The sequence below is a fragment of the Protobothrops mucrosquamatus genome, unplaced genomic scaffold (assembly GCF_001527695.2).
Source record: "Protobothrops mucrosquamatus isolate PMUCROS unplaced genomic scaffold, P.Mucros_1.0 scaffold1587, whole genome shotgun sequence".
NCBI classification, from domain to species: domain Eukaryota; kingdom Metazoa; phylum Chordata; class Lepidosauria; order Squamata; family Viperidae; genus Protobothrops; species Protobothrops mucrosquamatus.
The window spans coordinates 139175-154263 of NW_015387750.1; the positions used below are offsets into that span (position 1 = coordinate 139175).

The 15089-nt window shown below is 43.6% G+C and overlaps 1 protein-coding gene across 1 annotated transcript in view; it reads left to right on the forward strand.

The window, feature by feature from the left end:
* HRG (histidine rich glycoprotein) overlaps nt 1–15089 on the forward strand; it is a 32737-nt gene that overhangs the window by 10092 nt on the left and 7556 nt on the right. The window contains exons 5-8 of the mRNA XM_029285377.1: nt 230–319; nt 2242–2342; nt 2706–2942; nt 3068–3071. Coding sequence (XP_029141210.1) covers nt 230–319; nt 2242–2342; nt 2706–2942; nt 3068–3071 — 432 coding nt within the window. The remainder of the gene's footprint in view (nt 1–229; nt 320–2241; nt 2343–2705; nt 2943–3067; nt 3072–15089) is intronic.

Genomic DNA, 15089 nt, shown 5'->3' on the forward strand with positions numbered 1-15089 from the left:
GGAGAGGGAGAAACAGAGAGGGAGGGAGAGGGAAGGAGGGAGAGGGAGGGAGGGAGGGTGAGAAAAAGAGAGGGAGGGAGACAGGGAGAGAGAGAGAGAGAGGGAGAGGGGGAGGGAGAGAGAAAGGGAGGGAGGGAGAGAGGGAGGGGAGAGAGAGAAAGATGACATATGTATCAAATTTAGAAAATTCAATACTATCGTAAGTGTTATCATTTCTTTTTCTCTGTAGAATCTGGGATTTTGCATAGGAAGAATTGTTAAAGAGACACAAAGCCCAGATGTGGTTCAAGTAGACTCCTGTGAAATCTATGATATTCAGGTAAGAGTGCAAATGATTTAACAGCTTTGAGGAAAAACACATAGCCTTAAGGGCAATGGTAGCCATCAGCAGGAATATGAATCACAGCATGCAGAACAATCTCAGTCTCCTCTTTAAAAGTCTTTTCAAAAAGGGGAGGAGTTTACAATTTACCCACAACTCAGGTTTTTCCCAAGAGACTGCAGCCTTAGTCACACTGGATCCCCAGATTTCTCTCATCTTCCTATCTCCTACCTCCCTGCCGGTATCAGCCAAATAAGGAAAGTACACTATTACCGTAAAACAGATGAAACAGGTAGTCCTCGGCTTGTGCCCATTCATTCAGTGATCATTCAAACTTATGGCAGTGCTGAAAAAAAAAAAGGACGTACAAGTGATCCTCAAAGTTCTCACCATCATAGCACCCCAGCAGGCATGTGATCACAATTGGGACACTAGGATGCCTGGATTGCAAGGATGACATGAGAGAGAGTCATAGTCACACGATCACAATTTGTGACTTTCCCTGCTGGCTTTCTAGAGCCCTGGTGACACACAGTGGTTAGAATGCAGTATTGCAGGCTAACTCTGCCCACTGCCAGGAGTTTGATCCTGACTGGCTCGAGGTTGACTCAGCCTTCCATTGTTCTGAGATCGGTAAAATGAGGACCCAGATTGTTGAGGACAATGTGCTGACACCGTAAACCACCCAGAGAGTGCTATAAGGCACTGTGAAGAGGTATGTAAGTCTAAATGTTGTTGCTATTGCTATTTCCACAAGCAAAGACAATCGGAAAGCCAACAGGCAAGGTCACCAGTTGCTCCAGTAAGTTACTCTCACTTTTTCTCTTGCCCAGACCACCCCATCCACACACAGCTTACACCAGCCCTCCCAGAGCCTTCGACAGCCTCCCACACTCCCAACAACAAACCTTGAGTCACCACTGCACTCCTTACCTGAACTTCCACTGCTTCCCACTTAACAACCCACGAATCTTGGGGTTACAACAGCAACCAGGACTGCTTGGGATTGCCATTGCTAAGAATGCAGTCACATGACATCACACTGTACAACCACATCACCCAGTCCCAAATGCACCTGTAATTCAAGGACTACAGGTAGTCCTCAACTTACAATCATTTGTTTAGCGACCGTTCAAAGTTACAACAGCACTGAAAAAAGTACTTAGGATCGGTTTTCACATTTACAACCGTTGCAGCATCCCCACGGTCACATGATCAAAATTCAGAGACTTGGCAACTGGCATGTATTTATGACGGTTGCACTGTCCCTGGGTCATTTGTGATCATTTGTAACCTTCCCAGCTAGCTTCCAACAAGCTAATCAATGACAGAAGCCAGATTAACTTAATGACTGCACGATTCGCTTAACAACTGCAGTGATTTGCTTAACAACTGTGGCAAAAAAGGTCACAACTCACTTAAAAACTACCTCGCTTAGCAATGGAAATTTTGGGCTCAACCGTGGTTGTAATTCGTATCTGCATTTGAAAAGTGGTGCAATACCTCATAATCAGATCATTCAGTTCAATCCCATATGACAAATGTAATAGTAAACAGACCAATGATTGTGAGATACTTTCATATACTGTATCTTTTCATTTATATATTTAAGTGTATTATTAAATACTTTTGCTGCGATCTCCCCATGGCATCAGGAAGGGCATCTGGCCAGTAAACACTCAGCTCCGGTCAGTTGCCCTGACTCTACCCCAAATTATAGGATTACAGGGTAGTAAAAAGGGAGTTTTTTATCGATATATTACTTTGATTTAGGTATTTTACATTTTTCTTGCAATATGTGTTACACACATTCACAAATACACAGCAAACCAAACTAACTTGGTTTCTTTTTTCTAATTCTCATTTGTGTTCCATACAATCACAAATGATGGCTTGTTCTTTTAACTTCCTTTGCAAAGACTCTCAGCATCTTCCCTCATCATCATCCTCACCACTTCCACCATGATTCAGGAGAAAGCCATCATCATTGCAATGTAACTGGGCATGAATGCAGATATCGGCTACATGAACATCATCCTTCTCACCATCATCATCATCATTGTCACCCTCATCACCCCCGTCATCACCATCATCGTCACCCCCATCATCATCATCATCATCATCACCACCACAATCACTCTCACCATCCTGGACACCTCCAAGAGTATAGAGACCCACCAATTCTTGGCCATTATCAAGCTGGTCCTGCAGGTCCCAAGGGCAACCATAATTCTGAGCAGACACAAGAGGAACGTCCTGACATTCCCCCTCCTCCAGGGCCCCAATATCCTCCTCCTCCTCCCGGTGGTCCCCATCATCTTCCTCCTAGTAAATATCCTCCACCACCTCCTGGGCCCCCACCTCCCCGACCTTTTCCTCATAGACCAGTTGATCATCACCCACGGCCATGTGGGAGGTTTCCTAAATGTGGCCACTGGCATCGCTGCCACCACCATCATCACAGGTCTAATGACACTGCATATAAAAGAGAAGAAAGCCAGTCCTTAGAAGATCAAGATTCTTTCCATCATAGTAGTGTGGGCTCGGTCCATCACGTTCCCATTTTGAATGAACACGATGTCCTCCAAGCTCCTGGTGCCAACTTTCTTGACCATCCTTTGCCTGACCAAGGAAGACATGGAAAACATACAATACAACCTTTCCCGGAGGGATCAAAGTCATGCCCAGGGAAGCCCAAACATGACCTCTTGCCAAGATTTTTGTCTTTATTCCCTACACCATCAGCACAGTAAAAAGCTTTTCATGGAAAAAATAATAGCTGCATTCATATGTGTTGATTTTAATTTAAATTCCCCATAAATGGTAACCACAAGAGATAAATATCAGAGAGCATAGCTTATATATAATTTTAGAGTGATGCATGCTCTGGAAATGATTTGAAAAATGTATTTCAGGTGTTGCATAATTACATGTGCAATAATAGTCCTTCTCTGCCATTCTTTAAAGCAACTTGTTTTTTTCAGTCTTTCCATAAAAATCTGGAAGGAAGATCCTAAATGTTTTATGCTAAGGAGTAGATTGCATGCACCACATACAGAGAAAGTGGATTTTGTAGAAAGAATCTTCTTATGCAATGTCTGATTCCAGAGAAGGTTTGAGCTGATGGGATTAGAAAAACAAAGACTCCAGGACAGGAACATAATCTTTAGAACATAATAGGATTAACCCACCACTATTAGAATATCAAAAGGGCACATTCAAGCTCAAAGTACATTGCACAAGCACAGGAACAACTCCAAACACAAAACCCCAAAGAAGGTATAAAAGCCCACCTATCCCAACTCCATTTGGTCAGTTATCCAAGAACCACATTGGTTTTGTTGGTTCTGTTCTTCAATAAACAGAACCTTCTTTCCAAACAGCCTCCAATTTATTTATTCCCGGCTTGGACTGGACCTGATTATTTTTCTTTCAACACTATCTTGATCTTATCTTTCTGTTATTGACTTGAAATTAATTTAAAAAACCACAAAGGGTGATTTTAGCACAAACCTGCTCTGCAAGGATTTTTATTTAGGTAAGAGATAGGTCCCTGCAACCACACGCTCATAAAATTGTAAAACAATGATTTCTCAGACAAATTGCACATAGGCTCGAATACAAAATGGAATACAGAGTAGGCCTCAATGGCAGATTACAAATAATTATGCTTATGCTTGTAAAAATAAACAGTCCAAAAATTCATCCATTTTCATCTTATTCATTGTTAAATTGTTTTTTATTTTCCTACTGTAAATTCATCATTTAGGTCAGGGGTGGGAAACAATGGCCCTTTTATGACTCGTAGACTTCAACTCCCAAAATTCCTGGCTCAGAAATGGAATTCTGGGAGTTGAAGTCCATGAGTCATAAAGAGGCCATTGTTCCCCACCCCTGATCTGGGTATATCTATTCCAAATACTGAGAACTTGTCCAAAAACTGGATAAGTTTATTCTGTTGGTGGGATTTTAATGTTTATCCTACAAAAGTGCTGAAGGAAGGATGTTCCATGTGGCTCTGAAAACTGTTTTTCATAGGCTGACAAAGGAAAATATTGGGCACGTTCCAAAGCAGCCTCCTAGTTCTGTTGACTCAGCATTTACATCACATTTTTACTCCCTGAATCATGCACCACATGCTTACCTCATCAATACTGACAATAGAGAGTGAAAAACAGCAGCCCTTGGGAAAAGATTCTCAAATTCCACTCTTTCTCCCTTTAAAATTGGCTGATCATCAACCTAGAAAATGTTCTTGAAATTCTCAGAACCGCCCGTGGTTGTAAACATGTTCTGACTTTCACACTGTAAATTGCACACATGAATTTTGAACAGCTGGTAAATAAACTTGGTATCGTAACAGTGTGTGTGTGTGTGTGTGTGTGTGTGTGTGTGTGTACAAGTACAAGTACAAGTACAGTTCATTTCATACTAAGGAGAAATTTCCTGACAGAGCAATTAATCAGTGGAACAACCTGCCTCCAGAAGTTGTGAATGCTCCAACACTGGAAGTTTTTAAGAAGAGATTGGACAGCCATTTGTCCGAAATGGTATAGGGTTTCCTGCCTGAGCAGAGGGTTGGACTAGATGACCTCCAAGGTCCCTTCCAACTTTTATTATTATTATTATTATTATTATTATTATTATTATTATTATTATTATTATTATTATTATTATTATTATTATTATTATTATTATTATTATTATTATTATTAAATAAACCATTCGAACTTACAACGGCACTGAAAAAAGTAACTTATGACCATTTTTCACACTTATGACCATTGCAGCATCCCTATGGTCATGTAATTTACATTTGGATGTTTGACAACTCACTCGCACTTATGATGGCTGCAGTGATGTAATGAACGTTTGCAATCTCTTCGAGCTGTGGACTGGCAGCAAGATGGACTGGCTGCTATGAAGACACAACCAGTAGATCAGGGGTCTCCAAACTTGGCCACTTTAAGACTTGTGGACTTCAATTCCCAGAATTCTGGGAGTTGAAGTCCACAAGTCTTAAACAGTCAAGTTTGGAGACCCCTGCAGTAAAGGGGCGGGTCAAGGAGGTTATGTGGAGGAACGTCACCACAATGTAAAAAAGATGTTGAGACTCTAGAAAGAGTACAGAGAAGAGCAACAAAGATGATTAGGGGACTGGAGGCTAAAACATATAAGGAACAGTTGCTGGAATTGGGTATGTCTAGTTTAACGAAGAGAAGGACGAGGGAGGACATGATAGCAGTTTTCCAATATCTCAGGGGCTGCCACAAAGAAGAGGGAGTCAAGCTATTCTCCAAAGTGCCTGAAGGCAGGACAAGAAGCAACGGATAGAAACTAACCAAAGAGAGAAGCAACCTAGAACTAAGAAGAAATTTCCTGACAATTAGAAAAATTAATCAGTGGAACAACCTGCCTCCAGAAGCGGTGAATGCTCCAACACTGGAAGTTTTTAAGAAGAGACTGGACAGCCATTTGTCTGAAATGGTATAGGTTTCCTGCCTGAGCAGGGAGTTGGACTAGATGACCTCCAAGGTCCCTTCCAACTTTATTATTATTATTATTATTATTATTATTATTATTATTATTATTATTATTATTATTATTATTATTATTATTATCGTTGTTGTTGTTGTTGTTGTTTTTGTCTGGGCTGAATGTAGCCATTTCCAAGGATGAACCAGTTTGATATGGTAGATAAGGTGCTGGCCTAGAAACAAGGAGACAGTGAATTCAAGTCCTGCCTTTGGTATGAAAGCCGGCTACGTGATTAGGGGCAAGTCATTCTCTCTCTCTCTCAGTCCATCCCACCTCACAGGGTTGTTGTTGTAGGGAAAAGAGGAGGAAAGAATTAGGTATGTTCACCGCCCTATACCATTTCAGGCAAATGATTGTCCAGTCTCTTCTTAAAAACTTCCAATGTTGGAGCATTCACAACTTAGTGACCATTCAAAGTTACAACGGCACTGAAAAAAGTGACTTATGACTATTTTTCACATTGTCATGGTTCTGACAGATGAAACTCTTCAAAAGAACTTTGAGGTATTGTTTACCTTAAAGAATCTTTATTTTGAGTAGCATAACATCGGCAGTGCATAATCAAAGCTAAAAACTGGATTCCCCTCCCCTGAGCACATAGTATCAAAGGACAATTCCCTCCTCTAATTAACAGTCATAAATCACATTCCCCAATTAGCTTGAAGCTCGGGCTTCCTCTCCAGTTCTCCAGCCCGCCAAATTCTTATCAGTTCTGGTTACAATACCCTTGTTTCTCACGCTAGGTTTGGTATGTTATGTCTAGACTCTCATTCACATCCCCCCTCCCAACATCATCTAACTCAGTGGTTCTCAACCTTTTTAATGCCGCGACCCCCAACCAGTCGTAAGTCAAGGACTAAACCGGTCGTAAGTCGAGGACTAAACCGGTCGAAAGTCGAGGACTACCCAACCGGTCATACGTTGAGGACTTTCCCTGCCCGGGAGCGCCGCGCATGCATGGTTCCGCCCCCTGCGCCGGCCGAGGCGTAGCTGGCAAACGGCAGAGACGGAGCAGGACAACCACCAGCTGGCCCAGCTCAAAGGAGGTAAGGCACCCACCGGAAAAGGGAAAAAAAATGGCGGACAGCCTTGCTTGGTGACCCTGTGAAATGGTCAATCGACCCCAAATGGGGTCGCGACCCATAGGTTGAGAACCGCTGATCTAACTCTAAAAGCAAAAGGAAAAAGAGGGCTACATTTCCATCTGTTGTCAACGTAAAAAACATCCAATGTTAGCAGCGTTGACATATAACCCATGGTCATGTGATCAAAATTCAGACTCTTGGCAAGTAGTTAATATTTATGATGGTTGCAGTGTCCTGAGATCATGTGATCACCTTTTGTGATCTTCTGACAAGCAAAGTCAATGGGGAAGCCAGATTCACTTAACAGTCGTGTTACGAACTTAACAACTGCAGTGATTCACCTAACAACTGTGGCAAGAAACGTTGTAAAATGGGGCAAAACTCAACTTAACAAGTATCTCGCTTAGCAACGTAAATGTCAGACAGCCTTGCCACACCCCTGACTCCAACAAGAAACAAGCCGTTAATGGTCACAAGTGGCTGGTTTATGTCTGGAATGCTCTGGCATGCGGGATTCCAACGAACAGAAAGAAAGTCAGCGCTGGGAGCAACTGCCTCCCAGTGCTCTAAATAGGTGCCTCCGAGCCGCCCCCACCCCCCACCCAGTATCCGGCGTGCGTGCCAGTAGGGCAGCAAGGCAAGGAAACGAGGCAGGCTTTCAGCGTTCAGTTCTCCGCCGCTTCTCCGCGCCGCTAAGTTGTTCGGCGGGATGGCCTTGTAGCTGCGCTCCGCAGAGTCCCCCTTCCAGCAGACAGGAATGGGGGAGAGAAAGAGATGTTGCTGCCATCTATGCTGCTGGTCCCATCCACTGCCTCCGGACACCTCCATCCGATGGTCTTGTCCCCTCCTCCCTCCTCCCGTTAATGGCAAGCCCACAGGGGCTTGACAGTAAATTTTGGGGTCAATTGTGGTTGTACATCAAGGACTATCTGTAAACCTGTATTTTGGTCTGCATATTTTCCACTGTTGAAAAAAATGTGAGATCTCCTGCTCATGTGTGTGTTCTGGTTGACACTAAACTGGCAGGAATAGCCAACACCCCAGAAACTAGGCTCAAGATCCAAATGGATCTCAACAGACTTGAACGCTGGGCCCTAGCTAACATAATGAAATTCAGTGTAGAGAAAAGTAAGATTTTACACTTAGGTAAGAAAAACCAAATGTAAAGGTTCAGATTGGTGGAAATTTTGGGGGTCACACAACTGGTTGATTTAGGAGCCTACCAGATATTGTTAGCATCCAAATTCTGGAAACAGATGAATGTATCTGCTAGTCAACATCAGGAAGAGCACAGGTTAACTCTCTGAGGATACAACTAATAAAAAAAATAAATCTGTTGGATTACATATAGCTTCCACAACTGTTTACAATGGAACAGAGCGAACTATTCCAAACCTGTTTGTACACATATAAATGATCATGATGCAATGAAGAAGAGCACAATGGGATCACTAGTAGAAGACGTAAACTGAAAATTGGCACAGGTAAAGTGGTTCTGGAACATCATGCCCCCCCACGAGGTGACCTGACTCTGCCAACTGGCCTGGGGCCTAATTCTGGAGGTGGGTAATGGACTAAGATAAAATGGCACCTCCTCCTCATGGGCATCTTGCTCCCTTCATCAATTTTAAGCCAGGTTTAGTGTTACTATTTATTGTTTTAATGTTTCATATTATTATTTTTATTGATTGTAAGTCACCTAGAGTCACCAATATGGGTGACCTATAAGTTTAATAAATAAATAAGTAAATGTGTTCATTATTTCTATTACAAAATCAGCAAATGGCCGTGGCCAGAAGCAAACAGCCGCGCCACACCGAAACCGGCCGTTTGCCGCCTCCTGCCCAGTGCCGCTGCCATGAGACCACAGAACAAGCCGGGCGGAGGTAAGGAACCAGGTCGGGGCTCTGCGAGGTTTGGGTCGGGGCGGCAGGAGAATGGCACTCTGCGAGGGTTGGGTCGGATGCATGCTGCCTCGCTTTCCGTGCTGTGCCGGGGCTGGGCTGGACTGGGCGCAGAGCCTTCTCACCACTTCTTCCCTCACAGACATCGGGAGTGCCCACCCCCACCTGCCACCATCCCGCACTCTCCAACCCGTTGCCAGCCAGCCGGGCACGCCGAGCTCAGGCCTCACACAGATGGTGGCCGGAGGAGAGCAAGAGCCGTGGCTGCCAGCTCCTCCGCCTGAGGACGAGTGCGGGGAGAGGCACCGCCTGGCTTGGTAAGCTGCAGTCCACACACAGAAGGAGCAGGAGGATGGAGGAGGAGGGCTGGCCGGGGATGGGCACAGTGCTGCCCATGGGGGGAATCTGACCAGCCCCAGCCTGGGGGGGGGGAGAGGCCAAGGTATCTGCAGCAGAAGAGCACAGGCGAGCAGCAGAAGGCACGAGGAGCCCCGATCCCAGCACAGCCCCTCCTCACTCTCCTCCCCCCCCCTCGGAAGAGCTACGGGGCTCAGGAGCCTCCCCCCATGCCCCCCAGGGAAGAAAACCATTGCAAGACACTCTTCTGTTTTAACATTTTTTCCTTGTCGCTTTTTGGAGTTTTCATTCTGCTTTCGTGAGACGGCAGTGTTTGGGAGGGGGTGTAGCTGCCCCCTTCCCCCCCAAGCTATCAGCTGAGCAAGACACCCTCCTGCCTACTGCCCCACCCGCCAGAGACTCTCTGCATTTCCCCCAACCTTGCCCAGTCCCCACAGACAACCCTCCCCAGGAGCAACATAAAGCTGGCCACGCCCACGCCCACCCTCGCCATGCCCACCCAGTCTGCCATGACCACTGTAGCCATGCCCACCCAGTGGGTCACGCCCACCCAGCGGGCCCCGCCCACCCAGCACCTGGCAATACAAAAGTGGGTTTTGGGTTGCAGTTTGGGCACTCCGTCTCTAAAAGATTCGCCACCACTGACCTATACTGTCAACAGGTGAATGTGTAGTCTCTTCTTCAAAATCTCCAGTGATGGAGCTCTCACGATTTCTGGGGATAAGCTGTTCCACTGGTTCATTGTCCTCACTGTCAGGAAGTTTCTCCTTAATTCCAGGTTGCTTCTGTCTTTGATCAGTTTCCAACCATTGTTTCTTGTCCTTCCCTTTGGTGCTCTGGTGAACAACCTGACCCCTCTGCCTTGTGGCAGCCCCTCAGACGCTGGAACACTGCTATCATGTCTCTCCTATTTCTTCTTTTCTTTAGACTAGCCAAACCCAAGTCCCGTAGCCGTTCTTCGTATGTTTTAGTCTCCAGGCCTCTGATCATCTTAGTTGCTCTTCTCTGAATTTTTTCCAAACTCTCAACATCTTTTTTGTGATATGGTGACCAAATTTGGCTGCAGTATTCCAGGTGTGGTCTTACTAGGGTTTTATAAAGTGGTAATAATACTTTGCGTGATCTTGATTCTATGTCTCTGTTTATACAACCCAGGATTCTGTTAGCTTTTTTAGCTGCTGTTGCACACTGCTGGCTCATGGTCAAGTGATCTTCCACTAGGACTCCAAGGTCCCTCTCACAGTTGCTGTTTTTGAACCAGGTCTCACCTGTTCTCACTGTCAGAAAATTTCTCCTTCTAGGTTGCATCTCTCCTTAACAAGCTTCTACCCATTACTTCTTGTCTTGCCCTCTGGTGTTTTGGAGAACAAGTCAACCCCCTCTTCTTTGTGACAACTCCTGAAGTACTAGAAGACAATTATATATTATCATGGCTGGGTTCTCACAATATGTTCACCTTAAATGCTACCCAGATCCATTTTAGCTTGCTAAAATCCCAAGATTGTTACTCAAAATTATTAGTAAGTAAATAGTATTGGGATATAATTCAATGATGTTGAGCTATCTATTGCTCCGTTCTCTGCTTTTGGCTGCTTTTCAAGGGCAGTTCTGTGGCTCAACTCTGCTCTTAACCAGCTCACATTATTCTGGAAAAAAATAACAATTGGTATTTAGAAGCTGGTACAAGCCAGCTCCAGAACAACTCTGGAGCACAACTCTTGCCATATTCTTGACATCACTGATAAGAATATGTCAAGAACATGAAACAAAGTCATCTTCTGCACTATAGTCATTTTTGGACTGTGTGCAGAGAACTTTCAAAGCTGATTGGAGTTCCCAAGTTAAAAGCAGTGATACCACAAGGTCTGGAGAATCAGGTATAGATCCAGACCCCTCATGTAGGCTTTGGCAATGTTTATCTCCTTGTGGCAACTGATTATATTCCCTTTGCTGGATCTCTGCTCCAGAGGCTGACTTCTGTAGCAATATCATCAATAAAAGACAGTTCTCCATCCCTGATTTTTTTTTTTTTAAGAACAACCTCATTTTTCCTTCCTTGGAGTATTTTAAAACAGCAAGATGAAAAAGAGGCGGAAAAATCATTGTAGTTCTGATAACCCAGCAATTCCATCATATATTTTTTTTACCCCTGTTTAATCCTGTTATGGATATAATTATCTCCTCAAGCTTGGCAAGAGAGAAGAAAAATTTACCAATCCTTGGAATCGATTAAGTTCCATTCTTTCTGCCTTTGAAACTTGCTTAGTATCAAGTATCAAGCAAAGTGACCTACAGTCAGAACCGTATGTTCTAACCCTGACATTGTAAAGTAACAACTTGTATTGTGAACTGCAAGTGAATAAACTTGGTATTTTTTTAAAAAAAAAACCACTAATGCTTAAATAAACCCCAAAGGATATTCACACTGACATACTTGAGTTCATTATGACCCAAGCTCGTGAAACATTTGTGTCTATGTTTTGTTTACTTTAAGCGCTCTGATTTCCGTTAGGAAGATATGCCCCAACCGTTATATTTGAAGCTCTTTCTCCCCTTCCCACATTCATCAGATTTCAGAAGGAACTTCTCTCACCTGGGTATGGAAGTCTTCATTCTGCTAGTCCTCAGCATTGGACTTTGCCAAGCCGAGGCTGTCGATGGCGAATTGGGTAAAGATGATCCAGAAGTTGTCAATGCTATGGCTACAGCAATAAAAATACTTAATGAAGACAGAAGTCATGGGAATAAATTTGCCCTCGAGGTCATCCTTCATGCCTACAGAATAGTAAGTAAATTTGGTAACAACATCAAAAAGCTAATTAATGGGAAATTCATAGCTGGGAACTTGCACAAGAATGCACCATCAGCATCCTCTACCCAACGTTGAATGGTGGTCATCTGGAAGTTTCTTCCAGATTTAATGTTTCTAACAGAAAGAAAAAATTGTTACATGCGTGGGAAGTAGTCACCTTTACTGTATTTAGTTCCTTTGATTTGGGATTTTTCTCTTTTGCAATCCTATTCCCCTACCTTAAGATTTGCTGAAAGGAACCTATTGCTATTCCAATGAGAATTTAGTGTCAGTAAGTGGACCTTCCCAATATAATCCAAAAGTATTGAACTTCAGCTCAATGTAATTCCAAAAGCTGTGAGGGGTTTTGCATTCCAACCAAGCATTTTATTTTTTAAAAAAAGCTTTGTTTTGGGAGGGGAGAATTCTTCCATGTCTTTAAACAGCCTTCATAAGTCTGGTACTTTTGAAGTAGATTGGATTTCAACCCCGAGAATTGGGATAATTATTTTGCCATCCCATATTTTGGGGGCATAATCTTCCTTCCCAATTCTGCTGATCGCTATACAAAACACAATATTACACAACCATTGGATGTTTTCCATTTAACATTGCCTAACTTGGATTTCCATGAATTAAATTCATGGAATGAATTGAGAATGCTGAAATTGACCCAAGGGAGTTGCAGGCATTTCAAGGGTCAGAAGTCCATCTGAGAACTTGTGAGTACACACACACACACAGCCCCCGATGGCAGCTTCCTAAGTCAATTGGGTGTGTTCACTTCTGGACTTTGTGCTTGTGATGAAAAAAATGAAACTTTGACTTTGGTTTTGTCAGTTACAGTATATAGATTTGTCGTTATAGAAATGGCTAGTTATATACTAACGTGTAAAAGCAAAAAGTTGAGGCTGGAGTGTTTTTATTTTGTACTGTGCTAAAAAAGAGTCAGAAGTCAATGCCTTTTTTTTTCTTTTTTCCCTTATACCTTACATTTTTTTCTCCCCTCTCTTTTTTCTTCCCCTAATTTCCCATTTCTATTTCTCTTCGTATTTTATATATAGATAAAACAATAAAATAATGAAATTGGGTGTGTCCTGGGGTTCACAATACAATAGGGGAAGGTACCTACATAATTCTAGGAAAATACCTTTTCCTCTCTGAATCCAAAGTGCTGCCCAGCTCTGTACAAAACCATTATAGTCCTCAGCTTACGACCATTAATTGGGACTAGAATTTCTGTTGCTAAACAAGGTGGTTTAATGAGCTGCACCTGATTTTACTACCCTTTTTCGACACAGTTGTTAAGAGAATCACTTCAGTTATACGAATCATGCAGTCGTTAAGCGAATCCAGCTTCCCTTATTGATTTTGATTGATAGAAGCTGGCTGGGAAGGTCATAAATGATGACCACATGACCCCCAAAATGCTGGACCATCATAAATACATTCCGGTTGCCAAGTGTCCAAATTTTAATCACATGACTGTGGTGATGCTATGACGGTCGTATGTGTGAGGACTGGTTAGAAGTCACTTTTTTCAAAACTGCTATAACTTTGCAGGGTTGCTAAAAATGGTTGTAAATCGAGGATGACCTTTATTGATACAACTTTAACTATTTCTCTGAGGTTCTTTGAACTATTACATGCTGCAAGTACACAGACCATTGGCAGGTTTTTTTAACTACTAGGATATGGGCCACCCAGGTGGGTTGCCCACCAAATGAGAATAGCATAATTTTGGCATAAAGTATGCTATTTATGTTTTTAATCATTGGTCATGATTCACTTTATTCCTATGTTGTTTTAATTGCCAGCCACCCAGAATCATGTGTTTGAGAGGGGCGGCCATATCAGTTTAATAAATACATAGATGAAACTGCAACAGCACTCATGTACGTACCCTTTTCAGGCAGATTCTGGAAAAAAATTCCTTATCATCTATCAAGTAAGAGAAACTGCGTGTCCAATAGCTGCGGATGAGCCTTGGCAAAAGTGTGATCTTTTAAGGACCTCAAAAGGAGTATGTATTTATTCTTCCTCCTTTGAAGTGACAAAAAAGAGTTTGGGGGGACAGCAGGAGAAAAGAGAGAGGGGTGTCAAACTCAATTTCACTGAGGGCCGCATCAGCATTGCGGTTGCCCTGGCGGGGGGTGGGGGGGGTAGCCAGAGTGGGTGCAGCCTACTGGGTGGGCGTGGATGGAGTGGGTGTGGTGTACTGGGTGGGCATGGCCAGTTCTACATCATTCGCATCAAGGGTGCCTATGGGGGGCCTGGGCAGGAGTGGGACAGATCTGAGGGTCTCTGGCAGAAGGGGGTGGGACCAGGGCAAGTGCCAAGGCATGGTCCACTGGGGCAAGTGCCAAGATGGCCACCACAAAACTGTACATTGGCTCCCAGCTGGCTTGGGCCAGAGCCAAGGCAATAGGGGCCGTTCCGTCACTGTTTCCAGGATGGCTTCGCGGGCCACATGAAACCACTTCGCGGGCCGCATCTGGCCCCTGGGCCTTGTGTTTGACATGTCTGGTCTACAGTATGAAGCTGCCAGGATCACTTTATGCAACGAGGCAAAAGACGCCATTATGCAACCAGGCAAAAAATACATTAATATAAAACTTGAAGCGAAACTGTGTTTTGGCACCAGCCTCAGTGATGGGTATAACAGAATAACAAAGTTGGAAGGGACCTTGGAGGTCTTCTAGTCCAACCTCCTGCTCAAGCAGGAAACCCTATATCCTTTCAGACAAATGGTTGTCCAATCTCTTCTTAAAAACCTCCAGTGTTGGAGCACCCACAACTTCTGGAGGCAAGTCGTTCCACTGATTAATTGTTCTCACTGTCATGAAATTTCTCCTTAGTTCTAAGGTTGCTTCTCTCCTTGATTAGTTTCCATCCATTGTTCCTTGTCCTGCCTTTGGGTGCTTTGGAGAATAAGTTGACCCCTTTTAGTACAATTAGATGCATTGCCTATAACAATATTTCTCACATTTGGCTATTTGAAGACATGTGCAGTTCAATTCCCAGAATTCCCCGGGCCCCCAAGCAATGACTGTTGAGCCTGTACGCAAGTCTGCATTGAGGAGCAGTTGGCC